The following is a 21,866-nucleotide window of genomic DNA, read 5'->3' as shown; positions in this document are numbered from 1 at the left end:
CACTTGTGAAAGTCCCCTTCACACCAGTTAGGAGCTACCCAAACCCTTCTTTGTAGAAAAACTAACAGTAGTTGTTAGTGGTTCAAGGAACCCCACAGTAACAGACTAGCAGAATGTGAAAGGCAAATGAAAGACTAGGGCAAAGGAAGAGCATTCTGTTATGCTTTCAAGAGGTGCTTTCAACTTAGTAATAAGCTGAAATAAGTAGTTTTTTTGTCCCCTTTAATTTTGAAAAATCTAACGTGAGGCTTAAAATGACATTTTGACAATTCTAATTTTGTTGCTTTAGGTTGTGATTTCTTTTTAAACCTACCTTTCATTAAATATCTGCTTTTTTACCGACCACTGACTCACTCTCTTCATTATATAAAATTACTGGTGCTTTTGTCATTCCTGTGCCCTGTTGGAGAACTAGCTCAGCAACATTTGTGTACTCAAATAAGACAAATAAGCCTTACTTCGTTCTGTGATGTATTCCTCACACCAATAAAAAAAAAGTAGGAGAAATCCTATCAGTGAACTGAAACAAATCACACCTCAGATTCAGTAGCATTAAGATTTGACCTCAGCTGTTTTTTTCCAGAGTCAGAAGTGCCAGACTGAGTCCATCTGGAGTGTCTCCCCTGGCATTCAGCTTGACTTGTGACATGATACATTCGACCAGGACCTGTGAAAGACAAGCTCTCAGTTCTAAAGTCTAACCTAATGAAAGTCCAGGTCATATACTTCACTGATCATCAAATAACACGTTCTTGTTGCAACTTTAAATGCAGTTTTGCATTTAAAGGAACGTCACTAAATTAGATAACAACCTGTCCTCCTAATTACATTTTTGTTACAGTTAACAAGAAAAACACTTCCAACCTCTGAGCACGCAGACTCACGCTGAGACATGAGGAACAAACAGATTAATTTCATTAGCAGACATTGCCATGTCTAATAAAGCTGTAACAGGCCAAATGCTCTAATTTACACTCCTGAAACTCAGTCTCCCTCCAGTCACACTGTTATTACGCTTTCAGGGTGCCAAGAAGGGAAATGGATCTGGCAATTGTCACTGGCTGGAAGCACAAACAATTTTTCCCTTAACCACATCGGTTTTGCAGAGTTACCAAGAATATAAAAGCATGAAAGCTTGCTGCAGTCATTAAAGAGATCTGACTCACAAAGCAGGAATCACTCTGTTGAGTTATGAGATGTCAGTTCACATAGTTACTAAACTGATTGCCAGAAGCTGGGACATTAGAAACTATATTTTTTAAACACTTTTTTCCTAATTTTCTGCCAGTGGCTCATGCCAGAAGGAAACTGCTCAGGTAGATGACTCCTGAGAGCTAGTGTAGCAGTGTTTGTGGGTTTGGAATAGATTGTATGGGTTTGCTAACACCATTGACCACTATCAATTAGATCATCAGATGATAGTAATTTATTGTTGTGGTGCCTGAACTGCTGTCTATGGCAATATCTCAACATCATCCATGCTTTCACTAGAGCTTCTGAAGAGATGAATAAAAGTTACAGGGTACTGACATTAAAGTTAAAATGAAATGTCAGTAGGAGCCTTAAAAGTGCAAGAATATCACCTTGTGCTTAAAAATAAGTTACATTTTAACAAATGGAGATAAATTACCCCTTCAAGTATGGGAAGAGGTAAGAAAATTCCTTTAACAAATTTCCCAGTATAAGACATCAGACAAAACAATTGTCAGAGAATACTTTTAGAAAAGGGGAATTGATATTCACTTCTCGGGAGATGATGTATAGCCAAGATCACTAAAAGCTCCTTAGCCTGAGCCTGCTTACATGTACTGCTAACCAAAGCCAAGTCTGGGAAATCACAAACATATGACAATTTTCCTTCCTGCTGCTAGAAACTCTGCCTAATCTCCCAGCAAGTGGTCCCATTTGGCTCATACTCAAAGCCTGAAAGCGATCCCAGTTTCCTATAGCTTAATATAATTTGTATGCCAATTCAGTGAGCAGAGGCATTACAAGAACCTCCTGGCATGCTGACACCTCACCAGGGTCCATGTAGTCACACAAACCGAGCAGGAAGGAGCAGAGCATGGACTATTTCTGTGCTTTTCACCAGGCTGGCCACTCCTCACAGGGCTGAAAGTCAATGTTCATATTATACCTTGGTCTTTGCTTTGTATGACTACACAGATTCGAGTGCAGAGCAGCACACACGAATCCTGTGCTTTGCAAAGCAGCAAGGAGCTCCATGAATTTCAGCCAATGCTAGATCAAGCCACATGAGGTGAAAGCATGGGTAATAAGCCATTAGATTTACTTCATTTTCTCCTATAGCTACTTTACGCCTTTTTAAACTTGCCTTAATTAAATTCATTCTCTAAAGTTGCCTTAATTAAATTTGTTCTGGAACATAAAAATCGCTCAGTTTCCACTGATCTGGAAAAGGCTCTTTTTAGGCCAGCGAGACTCACCTTGAGGCATTTACTAGAGCTGGAGTAGGAATCAGTGCTTACAGCTTACAGAGATTGTTTTATTATCATGCTCATGCCTTTGCACACTGAGAATCATACCACACTTCTACTGTGCCAATGTTTGTATTTTTAAAAAAAATGGCTAGCAGATAATGGCCTCAGAGTATTATCTGACATATCAGTGTTCTATTTAAAACACAAAACCAACAGATGCTGCTTTCCTTATGTATATAAATAATTGCAAGGTACTGAGGGGTGCTGTTCTTTACAGTACCACAAGACAACCTGTGAAAACGAGTCAACAATTTATCATCACCACATCTACCTTAACCAAAGGTTTATGTTTAGATGGAAATGCTCTTTGCAGAAAGCAGGTCTGCCAATGAAATCCCACCAGGAGCCACTATCAGTGGTACAATCAACCATTTCTTGTACTGCTTGTGAGACTGGTTGTAAGGTACATATGAGACAGGTAGAGCAACCAGGGTGAACAGCAGCAGGTTTAGAAGGGATCTTGTAAAGAGAGAGCAAAGAACTGGGAATCAGGAGACATGGACTATCTTCCAAGGAATATAGTAAAATTACTGTGTAACAAGGCAAGCCATTAGTCAGAATTAAGCCAGTCAGGCTGAAATACGAAGCATTTAATGTCTTGAATTCACTGAAGCCTGAATTCGTGGTAAGAGCTCCATGAAACTGTTGTAAAAAATTACTTTAATAATTAATAATACAAGGAATCATGGAAAAATCAGGCAGGAGGGGTTAATGGCATTTGAAATATAGGAGAGCTATTGTTTTTCTAATTCTAACCTGTGTTTGTACTTTCCTCTTTATCATGTCGGCGTTTGCAAGCAATAAAAAGGGCATTATGTGCTGGTCATTGCATCTGCTTTTGAGATAAATCTGTGTTAGCATTCCAAAGGGTCAAGGAACTCTTCCAGGGCAAACAAATTCTGGAGCACTCATGCCAGATGGTGTGTATATAAAGTGGAAAATGGGAAAAGCAACTTACTGTGTTCCTGTTCCAGGGAGAAGTATCACCTAGAAGGAAAGCAAAAGAGGTGAGAAATTACTGAGTAATTGAAGGGATAGCTTTCTTCTTCTGTATAATTTGTTCTTTATATCTGAAAAGTCTAGGTAAATAGAAGAACTGCAATGCTTATTCAGGCAAAATTATTCCAAAAAGTTAACAGGAATATTTAACTAAAGAATTAAGGGTTAAATTAATAACATGCACAAAGAATAATGCATTGATCTATGTTACAAGTTCTAGATTTATCTTTATAGGCAACTAATGTAGAGCCTATGTTTAGAGAAATTTTAGTCATAAAGGCAAAATGTTTTTATCTTGCATTTTTGAGCAAACTCTACAAAAGAGGCAGAAAATAATGGATCAGATTCTTAAATATAAATTAGCATGGCTTCAACAAAGGCAAGTATTCTATGTAATTTATCCAGCTCAAGTGATGAATATTACTATCTCACTTGCAACTACATTTAATGTGTAATTTCTAAGTGTGAAAAAAAATCTCTTCAGGTTTTAGAACTAATCAATATTTTCTTTGAATCTAGTGAAACATACAAATGTCTCTTGGAAGGGTTAAAAGTAATTCAGCTCTGTGGAAGAAATTTAAAATAATTTTCTTAAATACTGAAAATTATAACAAGTTTTCATATATAACCTGAATTATTGATGACTTTTATCACTTGCTACCAAACCTCAGAAATATGTAACAGAAGGGTAAGTATTCAGTTATAAACAAATAGGAAGGGAGAATGTGTCTAATTATTTTTGTATGCATCTTTGCTGAGCTTATTTTATTTGATTATATATGTGGCGTTTTAAATGCAGTCCTTTCTTTTAATGTTATGGGTTCTCCTTCGTCCAGGAAAAAGAGCAGAAGAGCAATGCTGAGGTTTGTTGTCACCTTCCTTGCCATCATAACATCATCCACCTGCCAAAAATATGGATGTCTGGAAGGGGATACCCAAAAACTGAAGCCAAGTCCTGAGCCAAGTATGCGAGAGTGCACTCTGTACTCTAAATGTAAGTGTGGTTTCATTTTTTCCAAATATGGTCAAGAAATACAGCATTGTACACACTAATTGTTTTGGCTGTTCCCCTAATATCTCAAAAATATATATTTCTCAGTATATATTGTATTTGAAAAACCTCTTTCATTGGCATTTTGCTGCATTCAAACCAAGAGTAAGATTCTGGGTCTTAGCAAAGTCAGCTGTAAAACTCTAATTGATTTCATTTATTTTCTTTTCAAAATTCTGATGCAGTTTGCCTTTCTTGTAGTTATATCTGCTTAAAAATGTTCACAGTAAAGATTATTTTTCTTTATTGTAATTAATTATAAAAATTAATTGTAGCAGACACCAAATAGGACAATCTGAAATCAAAATTCTATTGTAAGCAAAATACAGTACTTACTAAAATTCTTCAACTCTTTTTATGTTTGGTAGTTTTCAAAGTTAGTATCCCTCAGGATGTGGCATTTGGCAAATAATTGGTAAAATTTTTGTGACTTTCTGGGCACAACTGGACAAAGCACTGTTTATGCCACTCCACCTCTCCTAGCATTTACACTGCCATTTTCACACCCAAAATTGTTAGAGCTTGAGTGCATCTTCTAGTTACTACTAAGAGACTTTATTATATTATGGCTCAAACCAGATTCATCTTACATTTTGTGTCTTCCAAATACAGTGTTAAAAAGGAACACTTATTACAAGATCTTTGTTTTATTCCCCACAGCTTCCTGTTGCTATGCAGACTTCACAGAGCAATTGGCTCATTCCCCGGTAATTAAAGTAAGCAACAGCTACTGGAACAGATGTGGGCAGCTCAGTAAATCGTAAGTCAGCTTTGATGGTTTCTGTCTCCTGGTTCCACAGATCTGGGCTGGAGCAGCCACCAGCTGCTGATGGACATTAGGTCACCCTAGAGATTATGTCACCCACCCTAGTTGCCATCACCTTTTCTCTATACCTGACCAACCTCTGACTCTTCTCCTCTCACACAAACACACAAATCCCTACATCCACACTATTTCTGTAATTTTTTAAAGACAGTGTTATATTTTTTCAAATTTGCTTTCAGTACAGAACCAGATCTAGCAATGCAAACTAGTCTTAAACCCAGTATGTGAGAACCACCCTGTACCTCTGTAGCTCTCCAACCATCACCCACCAGTGAGAGTGATCTGTAACAAGTAGAGACCAGGCTTCTTTCTTTGTTTAGAGAGCACATCAACTAGATTATTAAATGTTACCAAAAAAATATGCACAGGAGTCCAGAAATGAAACGGCTGAAAATTTAGAATAAAAATTCTTGTAGTCCTGTGGGCTTGTAACCATGAAAAATATCTCCTTAATTAAGTTTTTTAATACCCTGTTAGATGTTAAATCTGTGAAACATGGCAAGTTATAGAAATAAAGGGATGAAAGTACAAAACAATTAAGCAAAAGCAGATGTGAAAAAGTAACAGCTCTTGCCTGCCACTCCCAGGAGAGCAGCACAGTATGCGATTTTAAGTAACTTCAGCTGGGCTGTGGGAAAAATCTAAAGATTAGTGAAACCATGAGGCTACAGCACAGACAAAGTTTTATACTATAGTTTTAAACTACATTTTATTATTGCCTGGAATCATTGCTGCCGGGAAAACTCAAGGCCTCAAAAGTTTATGGAAAGCTTACACAAATAGGGCTGAAATATGCATGGAAACATTTGTGCTGTAGCTGCCTGTGGTAATTGCACGGTCAGAGTCTGTACACAATGCCAGAGGAATGACTTTCAACTTAGGCATTAATAGGGCCAAAGGATGCTTTTCTGTGTTTTTCTCCTGATCTGTAGTATTGCATCCATACCAAAGCAGGCCTAGAAAACTTGATGCTCAGAAACAGGCTTATTTGTGGCTGTTCACATCCACCACAGCTGTGAAGATTTCACAAAGAAAATCGAGTGCTTTTACCGGTGTTCTCCACATGCTGCTCGCTGGATCCATCCCAATGACACTGCTGCTATTCAGGCTGTGCCATTGTGCCAAAGCTTCTGTGATGACTGGTAGGTTCAGCTTTTTAATCATAGTGTTTTTATTTAGTTTTAACATGCCTTTGATTCAGTGGTGTTGCACCACCTTTTCACTTGTTCTGCTTCTGAATTTCTTGTTTGCTGTCTCTGCTTTTCCTTCTGCTAAGCTACTGCCCCCAGAATAATAATGACACAGGCTGTGAATGCAGGACAGGGACACTAAGATGAGTTTAGTGACTTGGGAACAGCACTGCCCTGCTGTGCAGGAGGATGCAGGGCAGTGGTATTGTGACAGAGGAGCTCCTGCCATGCTGACAGGCACTGGCAGCAGCAAGGGCCTGCCCACTCTTTGAAAAGTCCATGTCTGTGAAGTAGCATTTATGCAATTAGCATTTTCAATCTAAATACTCAATCATTATATGATACAGTTTTGTATGTATAAAATGCACTACAAAATCAGGAAGGACATCAACTCCTGGGATTTCAACTAATTAGCTTAATTCCTTAATTTTTCACCCTTGACCTTATCCCTTCTATCATCACACTCTCTAAAATCTCTTCTAAAAGCCTGAATATCAGAGACAATTGCAAACTAATGCTAAAATTATTAATAGCAATGAGGAGCATAATAGCATTGAATTTTGTTTCTCCAAAACACAGCGTCAGAGAATCATATTATTTTTTGAGTGCAAGGCACATGGTGGGACAGCTGTCTTTAGTCTTGGGTAGAGAATTATATCCATGTAGGGTACTGAGATTTTTCCACTGGTACTTATCCAGCATATATCTCTCCCTCCCTCTCTCTCTCCTTTCCCTCCCTGTTTTGAGATGTTGGATCATAAAAACATCACCATGGGATACATAAACTCAGTCAGCACCTTATGAATGTTGTGCCCAGTCACTGGAGGAACTTGTCTGGATGTGTGTGTGAAGCACAAACACCACAGGCTCTGTTCACACTCTAGGATTATAAGTGCTACCTTTCCATGAAAGTATTGGACTGTGAATTTCCGGATCCCTTAGGCTGCTCTGAAAATCATGGAAAATCATTACCATACTTTCTCAAAATGTTATAAAAGAGCTTTTCTTAAAAGTACAGAATCTTCAGGCTCTGAATCTTAAAGCTCAGAACCGACCACCAAATACTGTATTTGGATATTAAACCACTGGAGCTGCCAGTGAGCTCTAGAATAGATCTAACGGGCAAAATTATAGAATATCAGTATCTAAAACAAATGTGTCCCACAACAAATAACACAAAAAGTCTTTACTAAACTGTTATAACAAGTGAAAGTGTAAAGATAAAAGAAAATGTGTGCTGTAAGTTTAGTTTGCATCTATGAACTAGTTTAAGCCAACTTGAGTGTATATGAGATTTAAAACAAAGTGTAGATCATAGATCAATATTACATTGCAAAATCCTCAGTCTTCCCTGGGCACGGCCAGAACCTGCAGGTAAACAGCACTTATAACTTTTGTTGCTGGAAATTGAAATGGTGGGTTGATTGAGAGCTGCTGCCCAGGAAAACTGACCCTTTTCCAGTATAGAGTCTCCTGGCAGAGAGAGGATCTGGTCTAAACAAGTCCTGAGCAATGATCTATTGCTCCTTTTGGCATCACAGACGCCTGGCCTGAATCAAAAATGTACTGATGGCCCATTACCCTGCATGCTGGTCTGTGTGCCTGCCTAATGCCAGTGTCAAACCCATTCTCTCACCCTGCCTAAGGCCTCAGGCTAGAAAAGAGCCTGGACAGAATTCCCAGTCTTTCTGGTGATTTAAAGTAACATTTTTTTCATGTTCTATTCACTGCAGTCCCTTTAGCATGCAGTAGCACTGCTGGTGATGTGACCTACTTTCTCTACATACTATGAGTGTGCCTGCTGCATACTGTATGTCTTTGTGGCCAGAAATGTGCAGAGTATTCTGAATGAGCAGTGACTTAATTTAAAAGAAATTCATCTGAGTAGCTTGGGGGCTTCCTTTTCTTCCTATTGTTTTAGGATTCCTTGCTCTCACTAGTCCTTAAACTATTGCTTTTGAAAGAGCCCAGTGTACATGTCATTTATTCACCTGTGAAAGGGCCCTGTGTCCTATAAAAGAGAAAGAGCTAATTATAAAAAATACAGGGAAAAAGGCTTTACCATAAAAATATCCTGCTCATTGTACATTGAGAACAAATCTGTTCAGGGAGGATATTTTAAGCATTTCTGTTTCTCACATTTTGTTAAAGTTTGAAGAAACAACTTATGGGTTTCTGGACTGCAGAAGTTAGACTTTTCACAAATCATGACTTTTCATAAACTTGACTTCATAATTACTTCCACTGGGACAAAGAAAAACTCCTAACAATGGAATTATATCTTGTCACCTGCTTATAGAACAAACCACAGTCAGGTAATAATCATGATTAGGAAACATTTCATCTGAGAAGTCAATAAATAGTGGTGAATAAAAATATAAACACTTTAATTAATATATTTTTTTCATATTCCTGGGGAAACCATACCATGAATATTAATTTCTCAAATTTTAGCTTCTGCTTCCAGCAGAGCCCATACCTCTGACAGCAGATTCAGGGATGAACCCATTGAGAATACATGTCTCCTGACCCCAAGCTCTTTACTTCAGGCCCTAGTTACCTTCCATCTGTTGTTGCTCTTTCTCCCTGCAAAAAGCACATAAAACCAGTGTGAAGATACTGCAGATAAGCATCTTCTGACCTTTCTTCATTTGCAAATCTACTGCAATGTCCAGTTCTCATTGTTCTCGTGACCACATGACAATCCACATACTTCATTTAAAAATGTAAGTCTGCAGCCTTCATGATATCAAAATAATTTTGAAACATGACTCTGAAGATTAAAAATGACAAACAAAAAAATCTATCCAAAGACACAAATTACAAATACCACACTAAATATTAATTTTCTGGAAGCTTTGCCTCATTGTTTTGGCACTCTCAGTTACTGGTATGATTAGTCCTACAAGCCAAAGAGACTAAAGTTAAGTAGATGTTAACTGATTTGCAGAATGTAGTCCTTAAGAGAGGTAAGAGCCAAAAAGTACAACATAAAAGAGAAGTGGAAGGGAGGAAATTATGTAGGGTAATGGTAAGTCATGAGATCGCTCATCAAGTAGACCAGACAGAACTCTATTCATTCCAGGCCATTTATAGGTTTTCCTCTACATTACCACTTAGAAATTAAAAATAACTTAAAATTTAAGATTTTAGACCTATACCCTACAGGACTCTTATCTTTCGTTTTCTTTTTAACTTCTTGGAAAATGTCATTCTGAGGCTGACAGCCTATTAGTTTATATTTACTTTGGTTTTTGTGGAATTTCCTTATTTCAGTGCACATTCCTCATTGCAACTCCCCTCCCTGGGAAACATCATTCTTCTTGTTCCATATTAATTCATAAATTCAAACTTTCCCTGCATCTCCTTCAAGTGACAGTTCATCCTTAGCCCACCTATGTTTTGTTATGATACTGAAAAGCAGCATTCATGAAACTTCCTCCCTCCCTCCCTCCCAGGATTTCCTCCACTCAGTAACATCAGATAACCAAGCAGAAAACACCCACCACATGAGCCCTTTGCTCAGTCTGCCAGTATAAAAGGTAGTAAGTGAACTGTTTAGTTTTCACAGGAATTTAGGTTTTCCTGGGCAGCTCAGAGTTTATGAACATGTCAAGCTGAAATCATGTGCACATTGCTTGAAGATCTGTTGCTAAGCTGCACTGTAATCATACTACGTTACTAACAGAACCCCTGGACACCTCTTTGAGTTGAATCTGAGTCCAATGAAAAATGTGAGAGAAGTAACTTTATCTTCCACACTAATCTCCATGAAGGTATGAAGCCTGCAAAGATGATTCCATATGTGTTCGTAACTGGCTGACGGACTGGGAGTGGGATAAAAGTGGAGAAAACCACTGTAAGAATAAATGTATTCCATACCATGAGGTAAGAAAACCTGATCAAATGAAGCAGAAAATATGGCATTAGGAATTGGGGTTTTTTCCCTGATTATATAGGAGTAAAATGCCATTGGTGAATTATTTTTACTTCAGCAGTTTCAAGCCATTCCTACATCAGACTTTTTAAGTATGCAAATTTTCAAACATTCATTTTTATGTGCATCACTCACTCTAGGTAGATATACATTTAATTAATCACTATTCATTCCACTTGTGAAACATAAGTCCAAGAAACACTGATATTTTAACCCAGTGGGATTTAGAAAATAAAAGATAAATGAACCTTGTTCATACAGAGACTAAGATGCATTTCATAAGGTTCCTTACACAATATGGGGCTCTACACATCCCTGTCTTTTTAAATTAGAATGTTAATTCCCAAACTGCTGAGGAATTTTTAAGGTTTTCTTGCCTATTGGGTATCTTTGCCCTTATCTCTATTTTACCTTGTCCTTTTCCATCCCATCTTTCCAAGAATGTTTAATGGTTGGGATAACTAATTTTATGAGCAAAAGTATATAAAATGAGAATTTACAAGACTTACAGGAGCAAAGTTGCCTAAACCTGATCTTCAGACCTTTCCAGAGTCAAGTAGGATTTTTCTAGTGACTCAAGTAAGTTTAGCATCAGAGTGATATAATACAATTCAAAAGTGTATTTGAATATTTTTGATAGTTGAACTTCACTGAAGTCCATGAAAAACTGCCCAAAGTGAAGAAGTAAACAAAATTTAGGTGAAGTGCTTAGGGACTGGTAGTAAGGCTTTGCAGATTCATTATTTTGAATTCAGTTCAAGTGCATGTACTTCCAGAAGTCAGTTCAGCAACTGATATAAGTGGAAGACACAGTCCAGTTAGTGCTGGGTTGCTGTCTGCCTTGCAAAAGTGACACTAATCAGCAGACTCAGGAAGGTGGCCAAAAACAAATGGGCTGTGGAAACTTACAGCTTAGTTTCCCAGATGTGCTAAATCATCAGTAGTTCCAGATGAAGTGAAAAACAAAATTATAATCTCCATAAATAATCTCCAGTCTCTGTTCAAACTGTCCCTGTTTCAGAGATAGGAGCTTTTAACCTTGAGTTCCCTTGCACTTATTTCTTAAGGAAAATATACCAACTGCAGGGAAAAACATGCAGCAAATTCTGAGGTCTTATCACTTGAAGCCAGGCACAGCTATTCCTTAACTAAATGGAACCACACCCTAAATTACCCATGTTTTTCACCAAAAATAGGCTTGCATGGTAAGTAAGCATAAAGATGAAAATTCTGCAGAGAAATTAAAAAACACACATTTCCCATATGAAAATTACATGATATACAAACACTAGACTGCCTTGGTTTGGACTCAGCTCGTGGAAAGGTTCTCACACTGTCACAGAGCACTGTAGACAGTTACTTTTTTCACACAGAGGAGCAATCAGCAACTCTACATGTGATGTATGCAAGTGGTTCTAAGGCCCATTTGGGACAGCTGCTGAAAAAAGAACAAGTGCTGAATATTAAGGATGTACAACTGACCATGGCCAGTTTTAGCCTTGTCATTATTCTCCCAGCTGGGTGATCCCCAAGCAATGTTAATGCACAGACTAGGAAATTTTCCAAGAAGCTAGAGAGTTAGAATCATTTGGAGGAATTTAGGGACATGCTGGGGACACAGGCTGTGTGCTCCATGTGTTTGCTGCAGCACTATGATCTTTAGGCAGAATTAGGAGGAAAGTCAAAATAAAGTTACCAATTTAGCAAGTAGAAAAGGACAGACACATTACAGAACCTGTGGGACACAAGTACAGGGTGTATACATGTCTCTTGCATAAAGACCTAAACAAACTCATGTCACAGGCTTTAATACTTTCTGGAATGATTAGCCAAAAGCAGGCAGAAATTCAGAACTGCATAGGAGCTGGAAGAAAATATCTAATGCTACTTAAAATCACAGGAATAGTGGGAAAGAAAGAGCTAAGATCTGCCTGCCCTGAGAACACAAGGAAAGAAGTAGATGGAGGAGCTTTCCTTTTCTGACCCTGCTCCCAATGCATCATCCAACCTCCATATCCCTCCTCCAGCACCTACAGCATCCATGGTGCAAGCTCTGGCTAGAGATGATATGAACTGCAAAGCTGTTTTACAGACTACGAGTCTTTGGGGCTATTTGAAATGGACTTTGTATTATTCATAAAGGATAGTTTTTTAAGGCAAAAGTCAACATAGTTTTGCACGTGGGGACACAGGAAAGAACTTCTTGTCAAAAATACCTGGAGCAGAAGAAAGTCTACATATACCAAATTTCAGTTTTGTATGATGGACTTAAATCTGTGATTTTTTTTTTTTTTTTTCCACACAGAACAGCTTCCATGCAGAACTATACCAACACAAAGACAGGGCACTGCTCTGAGATTCACAGTGTTAAATCTTTGTATGAGCTGGTAATGGTGACAAACCAGCAGAGCATCTAGGAATTACAGCAGTAAGATAAACACTGTAGGAATCAGCATCATGGGCAAGGACTACTTGTACTATTATAGATAAAGCAAATCTTCCATCAGAGAGATGCTAGTGACGTGGTCAAGGTGAATCAGTCAGCAACAGAGCCCAGTGGTGCTGCTGCCTGGCCCACAGTTTCAGTTACCAACACTCCTACTCAATTTCCAAGGCTTCTACTCCTGCCACCACTCCAATCCCTAATCCCATTCTTAGCTTTGTTTCTGAGAGTACCTGAAGTTTCCTTTTTTGAAACAGAAAAGATTGAACTTCAACCACAAACACATGAGACAAATGCAGGCAAAAAAAAGTGTACATACTGTCTGCTTTGTGCCTGAACATAACTACTGAGCTAATATTCTTTAGATAAGCTAGGCAGGCAGAAGGTTGTCATAATGTGAGCTCAGCAAACAAGCAGTATCTTTGTTGTGTGGTTGACAGGTCCTATGACACAGGACTCACAAAATGCAATAGTACCAAGAACAGAACAGCTTCACTTGATAAGGGTACAAGAAGCTGCAATTAGCAGTTTCTTGAGCCAGAGAGGCCATTGCCCCACTGGAAAAAGCACTTTGGAAGCTTGACAAAAACTTACTTTCTTCAAGCAGTTGCTAAATTATGTCTCTTCTCTTTGCCTGTGAGGTCCTGCCCAGCCATAAAGTACATTGCAGCAGGCACAATGAGATCCCTCAGAGCTGTGACTCCACGGGGCCGTCTCTGGCCTGTAAATAAAAAGATTCCCATATTCAAAGCACTGTCTGGCACTTTCAGCACTACTCAGATTTCAAGGCATGTCAGAGTGTCCTGACATGCTACAAGTTGTAAAGGCTCTCACACACAGCTTTAACTGTCAGCCCCAAAGAGCTGCTGGGCTGTCAGCCCCAGGGTGGAAACAAAGGGCAGCTGTTGATCCCTGCATTTTGTGTAACCACTTGCTCTCAAAACAGGCAAATTACTTTTGCTAGTTGTGGGACTGGGTAGCATTTTCAGACATCTCAGAAGAGATGAAGCATAGCACACAACAAGACAGTGAATGACTCCAGACAATGTTTTTATAACCTGGTCTTATAACCAATTTTAAAAAGTGATTAATGTTTATCGATTTGATGCAAAGTGATGTTAATTCAATTATATTTAAATGTAATTAAGACTTTTCTTATTTGACACACAGATGTACACAAATGGGACTGACCTCTGCCAGAGTATGTGGGGGAAGTCATTTAAGGTGAGCGAATCCACCTGCCTCTGCCTGCAAATGAACAAGAAGGACTCGATTGCAATCAAGTATCTCCTCTCCAAAAGCTCAGAGGAAAGCTCCAGCAGCAGCAGCAGCAGCAGTGAGGAGCATGCCTGTCAAAAAAAACTCCTGAAGTTTGAGAAACTAAAGAAAAAGGAAGCAGAACAGGCAAGATAAATGCTAGTGGATGTATGTCAAGACAAGAGAAATCAACGTGTACATACTGGAGGCTGGGCTTGGGGCATCATGCCAGCCTGCTTTATGCCTTCCTTTTAGAACATAATAAATCAATGGCTGGTTCTATTAATCTTTCTCTGGTGTTTTTGCATCTGCATCACAAAGCTCCAGACAGGCTAGCACAGGTGTAATCTTGTGACTTAAAGCCTGAAGGAAACATCTAGGAGTTGACTTTCAAAGACAAGAGGTACAGGCAGCCCCTGCTGACTTAAGATGAAACAGTGAGAACTGTAGACCTCTGGAAGGTCATACCTGCCAGTAATGCACCAAATCTGCAACCCAAACACTTCATTAGCACAGGCACACAGCACTCCTGAGTTCCTCTGTGCCTGGGTCTCAGATAAAGAAGAAATCTTCAGGAAATAGGTCAGGAAGCCTGGCTACCAACCACTGAAAATGTGTTTATTTTGAATCTTAAAAACAGGGCTTTATGGTGTACTACATAAATCCCTGGATCTGAATACTGTCGGTACACAGCATGCACAGTCTGTTGCACAGGTCTTTTACCTTAAGCAAAGCAGTAGAAAAGTCTCCTACAGTATCAGTTTAAAGCATAATTTTGAGTGAAATTATTCCCACTAAATTATTCCAAACATAATGATCTCTGAAGAAACTAAAGTGTCAGGGACAGCTTCAGTCAGTTTTCTCCCATCAGTAACTGTTTCCCAGCATCACTGTTACAGTCAAGCTAAAAACTAAATCTGCACCAGTCTCAGAGGGATTTGTCATATAAAGATGAATGAAATCCTGCTTTCAGCTATGCACCCATACTTCCTCTGATATCACTGCAGAGTGGACAGGTCTGTGCCATTCTGTACAGCCTTTTCCAATGCCATCACCACAGAAACCATGAAAAAGGTTGAAACTGGGGTTCACATTATCAAACTGTGAAAATCAGCATCATCTTGGTGCTTCCAAAGGATCTGGTTGCCTAAAGCATTTAAGGATCTGTTCCACAGTTAAAACAATGACTTGGCACATCCTGTTTAACTGGGAGAATCTTAAAAATCTAACACACTTTCTTCACTGAGCTGTTTATTTATTGGAATGGTTTCACACAGCTGCAATAGTAATGCTAAACCCATTAGGTCATGCTCTGCTTCCAACCAGCTTCTCAGTACACTTAACAATGGACTAATTCCTACCAGCATTGAATTGTTTCAGAATGATACTTTGCCACGTCTGTATTTTGTGCTAACTCAATTTGTCAGTTCTACTGTTAGAAAAGAAAGAACAAGAATTTAGTCTTCTGTAACGCTCTGACAGTCCTGTTCTTCCTCCATTTCACTAACTCTGTTCTTTTCTGTCCTTAAGTGCACCTGAGTCAGAGCAGAAAATTTTCCTGCATTTTATTTTGCTATGCTCAAAATTCAAGAATTAATCATCCTCTCTAACTGCCATAACACCAACTTTTTCCCTATCACCATGGATAAACATTTTCTTCATGTTTTTTGTTTCTCTTTGCTCTAACTAAATTACTCTTGAAACCACTCTCAACAAACAACTCCTCCATGCCTAGTTTCAGGATGACCCATAAGACTGGTTATTGCATGCTTTTGAAGAACATTGGGTCCTACAGCAAGATAAAGGACCAAGAAAGACCATTTTGCTCCTATTCATAACCTTCCCACTGACTCATGATGCACCCTAAGCAAACCATTTAACTCTTTTTTTATAATTACGCAGATAATACTTTTCCAGCGATACCATATTTCCTCTAGGTCATCTCTTTTCTAGGACAAAAAATTCAAGAATTTCTCAGTTGTCCCTATATAAAATATATAAATATAGCTATATAAATAAAACTATATAAATAGTTTTCCATTCTACACCTCCCTCGTCCCAGAGGTGTGAACTGTGATCTTAGCTCTCAGGCTCATTGCTTTGCACTTGCTTGTGTTACAAAAACTTCACATGAATATGTCAATCTTCTTAAGCCACTGTTTGCTCTGCCTAGTTGCTTTATATACACAGTAATTTACACCCTAAACAACCTTTGTGATACTCAGAAATGCTATCAGTGGATATTTTACATTTACAGAAAGACTAGGATATCTCAGGTAAAGCAAAATGAAAAATAACACTAAAAAACAGATCACAGCAATACACCGTGAAGACATCCAGGGAAAAGAAAGATCCAAGTTACTGGTGGCTGCAGACATCCCCAGCTAATGCTGCCTGATTAGGTAGGTGCTTTTGTGCATCTCAGCCAAAAGCACATGTCCTGCCTCTGGAGCCACACTGGCCCAGACCACTGAAATGCCTCTGTATTTAGTGACACTAGACTTGACTAAGGTCTTTATCAAAATGTCACAATGGCAGTCAAATGCTTTGTGAAATAGGTTGGGAAATATGTTCCTGCACCAATCTGAGGAAACAGATTTAAAATCCTTATCAATAAATTAAACTGAACTTATCAACAAGACAATGTTGATAAAAATTATATTTATTGCCAATTATTGACTTATTTACAACCTGGCTAAGAATCAACTTTTGTACTGTGCTACTTGGGCCTGGTGTCATGTTAACCAGCTAAGCTGGGTCATCCTGATTGCTCTGTTTATTTAATTTTCTTTCCTTAAACATTGGCAGAAGACTGTGAGTCTTCTGAAATTTCACTTACATGCCAGGATTTCTTACAAATGAGACCTCTCGTGACAGAGATGTAAGAGTTCTTTAGTATATGTTATCTTAGCCTTCTGTTTTAAAATTATGAATATTTCTTATGACGATGAACCTCCTCCTTAACTACTTGCAGACTGAAAAGAATTCCATCATATTTCTGTAATATAAATGCTTCATCCAGCATACATTTCAATATGAAGTGTTACTAACAAAACTTACCCACTGTTCCTTGTGCCATTGCAAGGCCACAATTTCCTGTAGTACTCTAGAGCCCTCATTCTATTTTTATGGTTCATAAATCTCCATGGATATTGATTGCCACAGAGTCTTCCTTTTTAAAAAATAATAAACATCAGTAATTATGACATTTTCAACTTCTGTTGCATTTTTCATGAGCAGGCTTCACTCAAAACATTTTATAAATATTCATTAATCCTCAAAATATATCTGAGAGGAAAATAAGAAGAAACAAACTGTGTCAGTGGGAGAAAGACAAAAAGAGAACTTACCTGATCACTGCAAGTATTGCAGGACTAGTACAGACAAGTTCTGTTTCAGAGTCTTTTTTCACATTGCAAGTGGAGCTGCTCTTTGTAAGATAAGCCTCAGGAAAAGTTATTATGTTAAATTATTATGCAAAAATTATAGAATCACAGAATTATTCAGGTTTGAAAAGATCTATAAGATCATTAAGTCTGATGTTCCAGGTTTTTATGAAATAACATAGTGCAAAAAGCCTGAGCATCCAAAACCCAAAACAAATTATTAAACAATGCATTTCCATGGACCTTGAAGGATAATGAAATTGTACAAAAAATAATTCTTGCACTCTAGAAGACAAATAATGTCAAACAGGCTAATTTGCCTTGCTGAGAGACAACCAGCCCAAAGAGAAAGAGAAAGCTATAGATTAGATATGACTATTTAAGATTTTGATAATATTGATACAATATTCTGATAAGAAATTGGAGAAAACCAAAGTGCAAATGAAATCACTCTAATACTTGCTTAAAAATATATTAAAATATTACTATGAGTATGTTGTTGTTAAAATCAAACAGATCTTCTGTTAGTAATCCCTAGGAATCTGTTCTGAGCCAGTCAACCCTTCTTTTCCTAAACAATGAAGCAGAGATTTTGCGAGCACTTTGAAGGACGAAATTAGAATAAAAATGAATTTTCTATCCAAAGAACTAGATCAAGCCTCCAAAGCTGAAATTCTAAAAAGGGAGATGAAAAATTCTTGCACTGTGGAAAGGTAAATCACTGGAAAAAATTATCCAGGAAAATACACGGCAAAGCAACAGCAGAGCAGCCGAGGAGTTGGGATGTGCAGTAGCAACCTCTGCCATTTACAGCTGAAGGAAGAAGGTTTAATCTTTTAAGGCTTCTGCTTTCAGTATACAGAGCCCTGGAAGTCCTGACTCACCAAGCAAGCAGATGCAGGACCTACAGACATCCTACCAACAGTTACTCAGAGTTGGTGACGTATCTCACATTCCACTGAGGCGCTGCTTCTGGAATGACCCCACTGCATCACACAGGCTGTGGAATGTGGTGGGTATCAGGCAGAGTTTAACTCTATCCATCTTCCCAATGAAATCAGCTCATGAGCTCAGTCAACACCAGTGCAATATGTTCTAGGAGAACAAACATACTCTTGATATGTATCTAATGGCTATATAATTTTAAAGGAATGAAATTAGCTGAATTTGTGCACATTTTCTGATTATTTTCCTTCCTTTTTTTCTGTTCTAAAGATTTGCATAACTTAGAGTTATTTCAAAAAATGCCACATGCTTCAGACAGCTCATGTCTATGATATGTTGGCTCTACTTTATTATCCAAGGAAACACTGAGATTTAGACAAGAAGAGTTAAGTAAAGATTTCAAAAAGCATTAGAGTTTGGATTACAATTTGAAACGTTGCCAAACTTTACTAACAGCAAGACTGAATTCCCCCGTGCCTGAAGACTGATAATTCTCAAGAACAACTCATTTTTCCTTTTGGCAAGAAAACCCAAAAAACTGCACCTTTGATACAGCCACCTAAAAGAGCAATTCTGTTTCAGTGTGAAGCTGCAGGTCAGCTCCAGACTACAGTGAAAAAAGACCCAAGCTATGAAATCAATGATCTGCTTCAAATAAGTGTGAGGACACAGTTAGGATCAGACTTCAACAATCTGGCAGCTTTCAACATCCCCAAGACAAAGTTGCAGTTATTCCCTGCTGCTGAGATTTATCTTCACAGAGAAATGAGGGAGGAAAGTCTCTCTCCTAAAAGAATATCTCTCCTGCCTCTGTTTTGATCACCAACTGATATCCAAGTCCTAGTATTCTTTTGGCCTCCTTCCTTGGAAATGCAGCGAGGTCTCTGTGGAGTTTGCCTTGGTTCCCCTCTCAGACAGCTGTGACTAATTCAATGTTCAAGCTCTTGAGTTAATTCTCTCGTTAGATCACTTTCCTTCTTCATGGAATGATTATTCCCATGGGAGAAATGAGAAAGACTGAAACAATATTGTGCTAGTATCTGACACACTGCATCCAGGATGTTTATTTTAAATCAAATAGCCTGGAATTGATCCAGATCTATGGCTTAAACACAACAATCTTCTAAGTGGTGGGGAACTGTAGCCATGCATGTTGCACAACATTCCCCGTTTCACTGGAATTCCTCCAAACTTCCTGCTAGGTGAGTGTACCTAAAACACAAACCTCTCCACACAAGTAGGTCAGGTGAAACAATCATTTTTAGGGCATACTTCATGACTGAAAAAAGTTTTTTTTCTTGTTTTATTATTTTTTATCACACACCAATCCCTTTTCCACCCAATGTTATTGTGAAGGTGAAGGCTGGAGAATACAGTAGTGAAATATTGCCAATGCTCCTGAAATCACAAGCCATTACCTGTGCATTACTCACTGGGAATGTCACACTCCCTCTGAAGGCTCCTGTGGCTCGGACATGTTCCCCACTTTTGCTGCCTGGCTCCCCAGAGCATGGCTGGTCACTGGAGGGGCCAACCTCCCTCAACTGAATGCCAGCTTGTGCTGCAGCACCTTTGGTAGGATGCAAATACTCAGGAGAGTTTCTCAAACCCCACTTCAAAACTGTTAAACCTCTCTGGACTGACAATTCTGATACCAGGCTGTTACCTTAATGCCACCTTTTTCTCAAGCCACATTACAGTGAAAATAATAAATACTTAATTACAAATTTCTAAATGGACAAAAAAAAAAAAAGTTTGCAAAGGCTTCTAAAGAGGAAGGAGAGGAGAGGAGAGGAGAGGAGAGGAGAGGAGAGGAGAGGAGAGGAGAGGAGAGGAGAGGAGAGGAGAGGAGAGGAGAGGAGAGGAGAGGAGAGGAGAGGAGAGGAGAGGAGAGGAGAGGAGAGGAGAGGAGAGGAGAGGAGAGGAGAGGAGAGGAGAGGAGAGGAGAGGAGAGGAGAGGAGAGGAGAGGAGAGGAGAGGAGAGGAGAGCTTTACAGTTTCCCAAGCCATCAACAGTTCAGCTGAGAAATGGACAGAGCCATCATCACCTTGCTGATAGTGTGAAAACTTAAATGTTTTCACACAAGCCCTGTATTGTGGAGTTGCCTGTGCAGAAAGACTGTCTTTGGGGACCTCTCTTGTTCTCTGTGTTTGGGTCAATTTCAGTTCAGACCTCTACCCTACACATACACACACACACACACACACACACACACACACACACACACACACACACATATGCATATTCATTAAGATTCATTAACCCTCACAGGAATGAAGGTAATAGCTCTTTGGGCCAGGCCCAAACCTATTGAAGAGAGAGTGTTCTCATGCTTAGCTTGAGTCTGGAAAATGTGTTATCTCCCTGTGAAGCACAATCCACTGAGATAGGAAACATTCAGACCCTGAAGGGAAGCTTCTTTATCCACTGAAGCTTATGTATCACGTGAAAGCATAAGCTGACAACAGGTTTATGCAGGTATCTAATTAGAATATAGTGTCTGTAGCTCATTAGAGGCTTTTGGCTGAGTAGACAAACACAATAAGCAGTTCTGATTATCACCATTGGGGTAATAATGGGGTAAACCAATGCTGTCTTTGAGAAATACCTCACAAATAGCCAGGGACCCTCTTCTCCAGGCTGAGAGTGTGAAGTTCAGCAGCCTGCCTTGTCTTACCCCTTCAAGGGGCTGCACAAGAACATCCACCAACTGTGCATCTATACACTGCTGACCTGCATCATTGCTTTGGGCATGCAATGGCATCCAGAGTAAATGTCTGGGAAAAATCTAGACCTTAACAGAGACAAGGTGTCTTGGAAGTGTAAAAGATTTAACTTAGTACACTACAGATGCTTGTACTCCTCACGAACTCTCAATAGTTCTGCACTTTTGAAATTATGGCTTTCCTGTAGAAGTTTGAGTTCAAATCCTTGTGGAATTTATGAAAGTGAAGCAAAAACGGTTGTATCCTATGAAGATTTCGTGACCTCCACACCAAAACACAAAATAAGCTCCTTTCCATTTTGGTGAGGCTGTAGAACACCTCTCCTCTGATAGATGCAGTGCATTACAAGTAGCAACTATAGTAGGTGAATAGTAACAAAAATGGCAACTGCCTGTACCATTGGAAGGTTATAGCATATTCCTTAGCACAGAGGGCAAAGTGCAGAGATGCAGTTTGCAACAGGAAGTGAAGATTTCACACCCACTTAACTGGGGGAGAAATTAGACCTGGCACATTGTGGTCGCAATGGGAAGTGGCTCCCTATCACAAAACCTCCCTTGGGATTTGATGTACCTACAAATAGTCAAGGCCTGAGTTTCATGTC

At 38.9% G+C, this 21,866-nt stretch overlaps 1 protein-coding gene across 1 annotated transcript; it reads left to right on the top strand.

Annotated features, from left to right (window-relative positions):
* The first annotated feature begins 3,441 nt into the window (after positions 1-3,441).
* LOC130256184 (riboflavin-binding protein-like) lies at positions 3,442-14,488 on the top strand. Its single transcript, XM_056497599.1, has 6 exons — positions 3,442-3,508; positions 4,337-4,494; positions 5,212-5,311; positions 6,391-6,519; positions 10,344-10,455; positions 14,118-14,488. The coding sequence occupies exons 2-6, from the start codon at positions 4,356-4,358 to the stop codon at positions 14,358-14,360; spliced, it is 723 nt and encodes a 240-aa protein (XP_056353574.1). The 5' UTR covers positions 3,442-3,508; positions 4,337-4,355; the 3' UTR covers positions 14,361-14,488.
* Positions 14,489-21,866: the final 7,378 nt, after the last annotated feature.

The sequence above is a fragment of the Oenanthe melanoleuca genome, chromosome 8, assembly GCF_029582105.1.
Source record: "Oenanthe melanoleuca isolate GR-GAL-2019-014 chromosome 8, OMel1.0, whole genome shotgun sequence".
Lineage (NCBI taxonomy): Eukaryota > Metazoa > Chordata > Aves > Passeriformes > Muscicapidae > Oenanthe > Oenanthe melanoleuca.
This window is presented reverse-complemented; position numbering and strand designations above follow the sequence as displayed.

What these genes read in the sequence shown, in the direction of transcription:
- LOC130256184 (XM_056497599.1), top strand. Translation starts at nt 4,356, where the DNA reads ATGCTGAGGTTTGTTGTCACCTTCCTTGCCATCATAACATCATCCACC. An exon ending in CAAAGCTTCTGTGATGACTG is followed by an intron (nt 6,520 to 10,343) that starts GTAGGTTCAGCT and finishes ATCTCCATGAAG; the next exon opens with GTATGAAGCCTGCAAAGATG. An exon ending in AATGTATTCCATACCATGAG is followed by an intron (nt 10,456 to 14,117) that starts GTAAGAAAACCT and finishes TTTGACACACAG; the next exon opens with ATGTACACAAATGGGACTGA.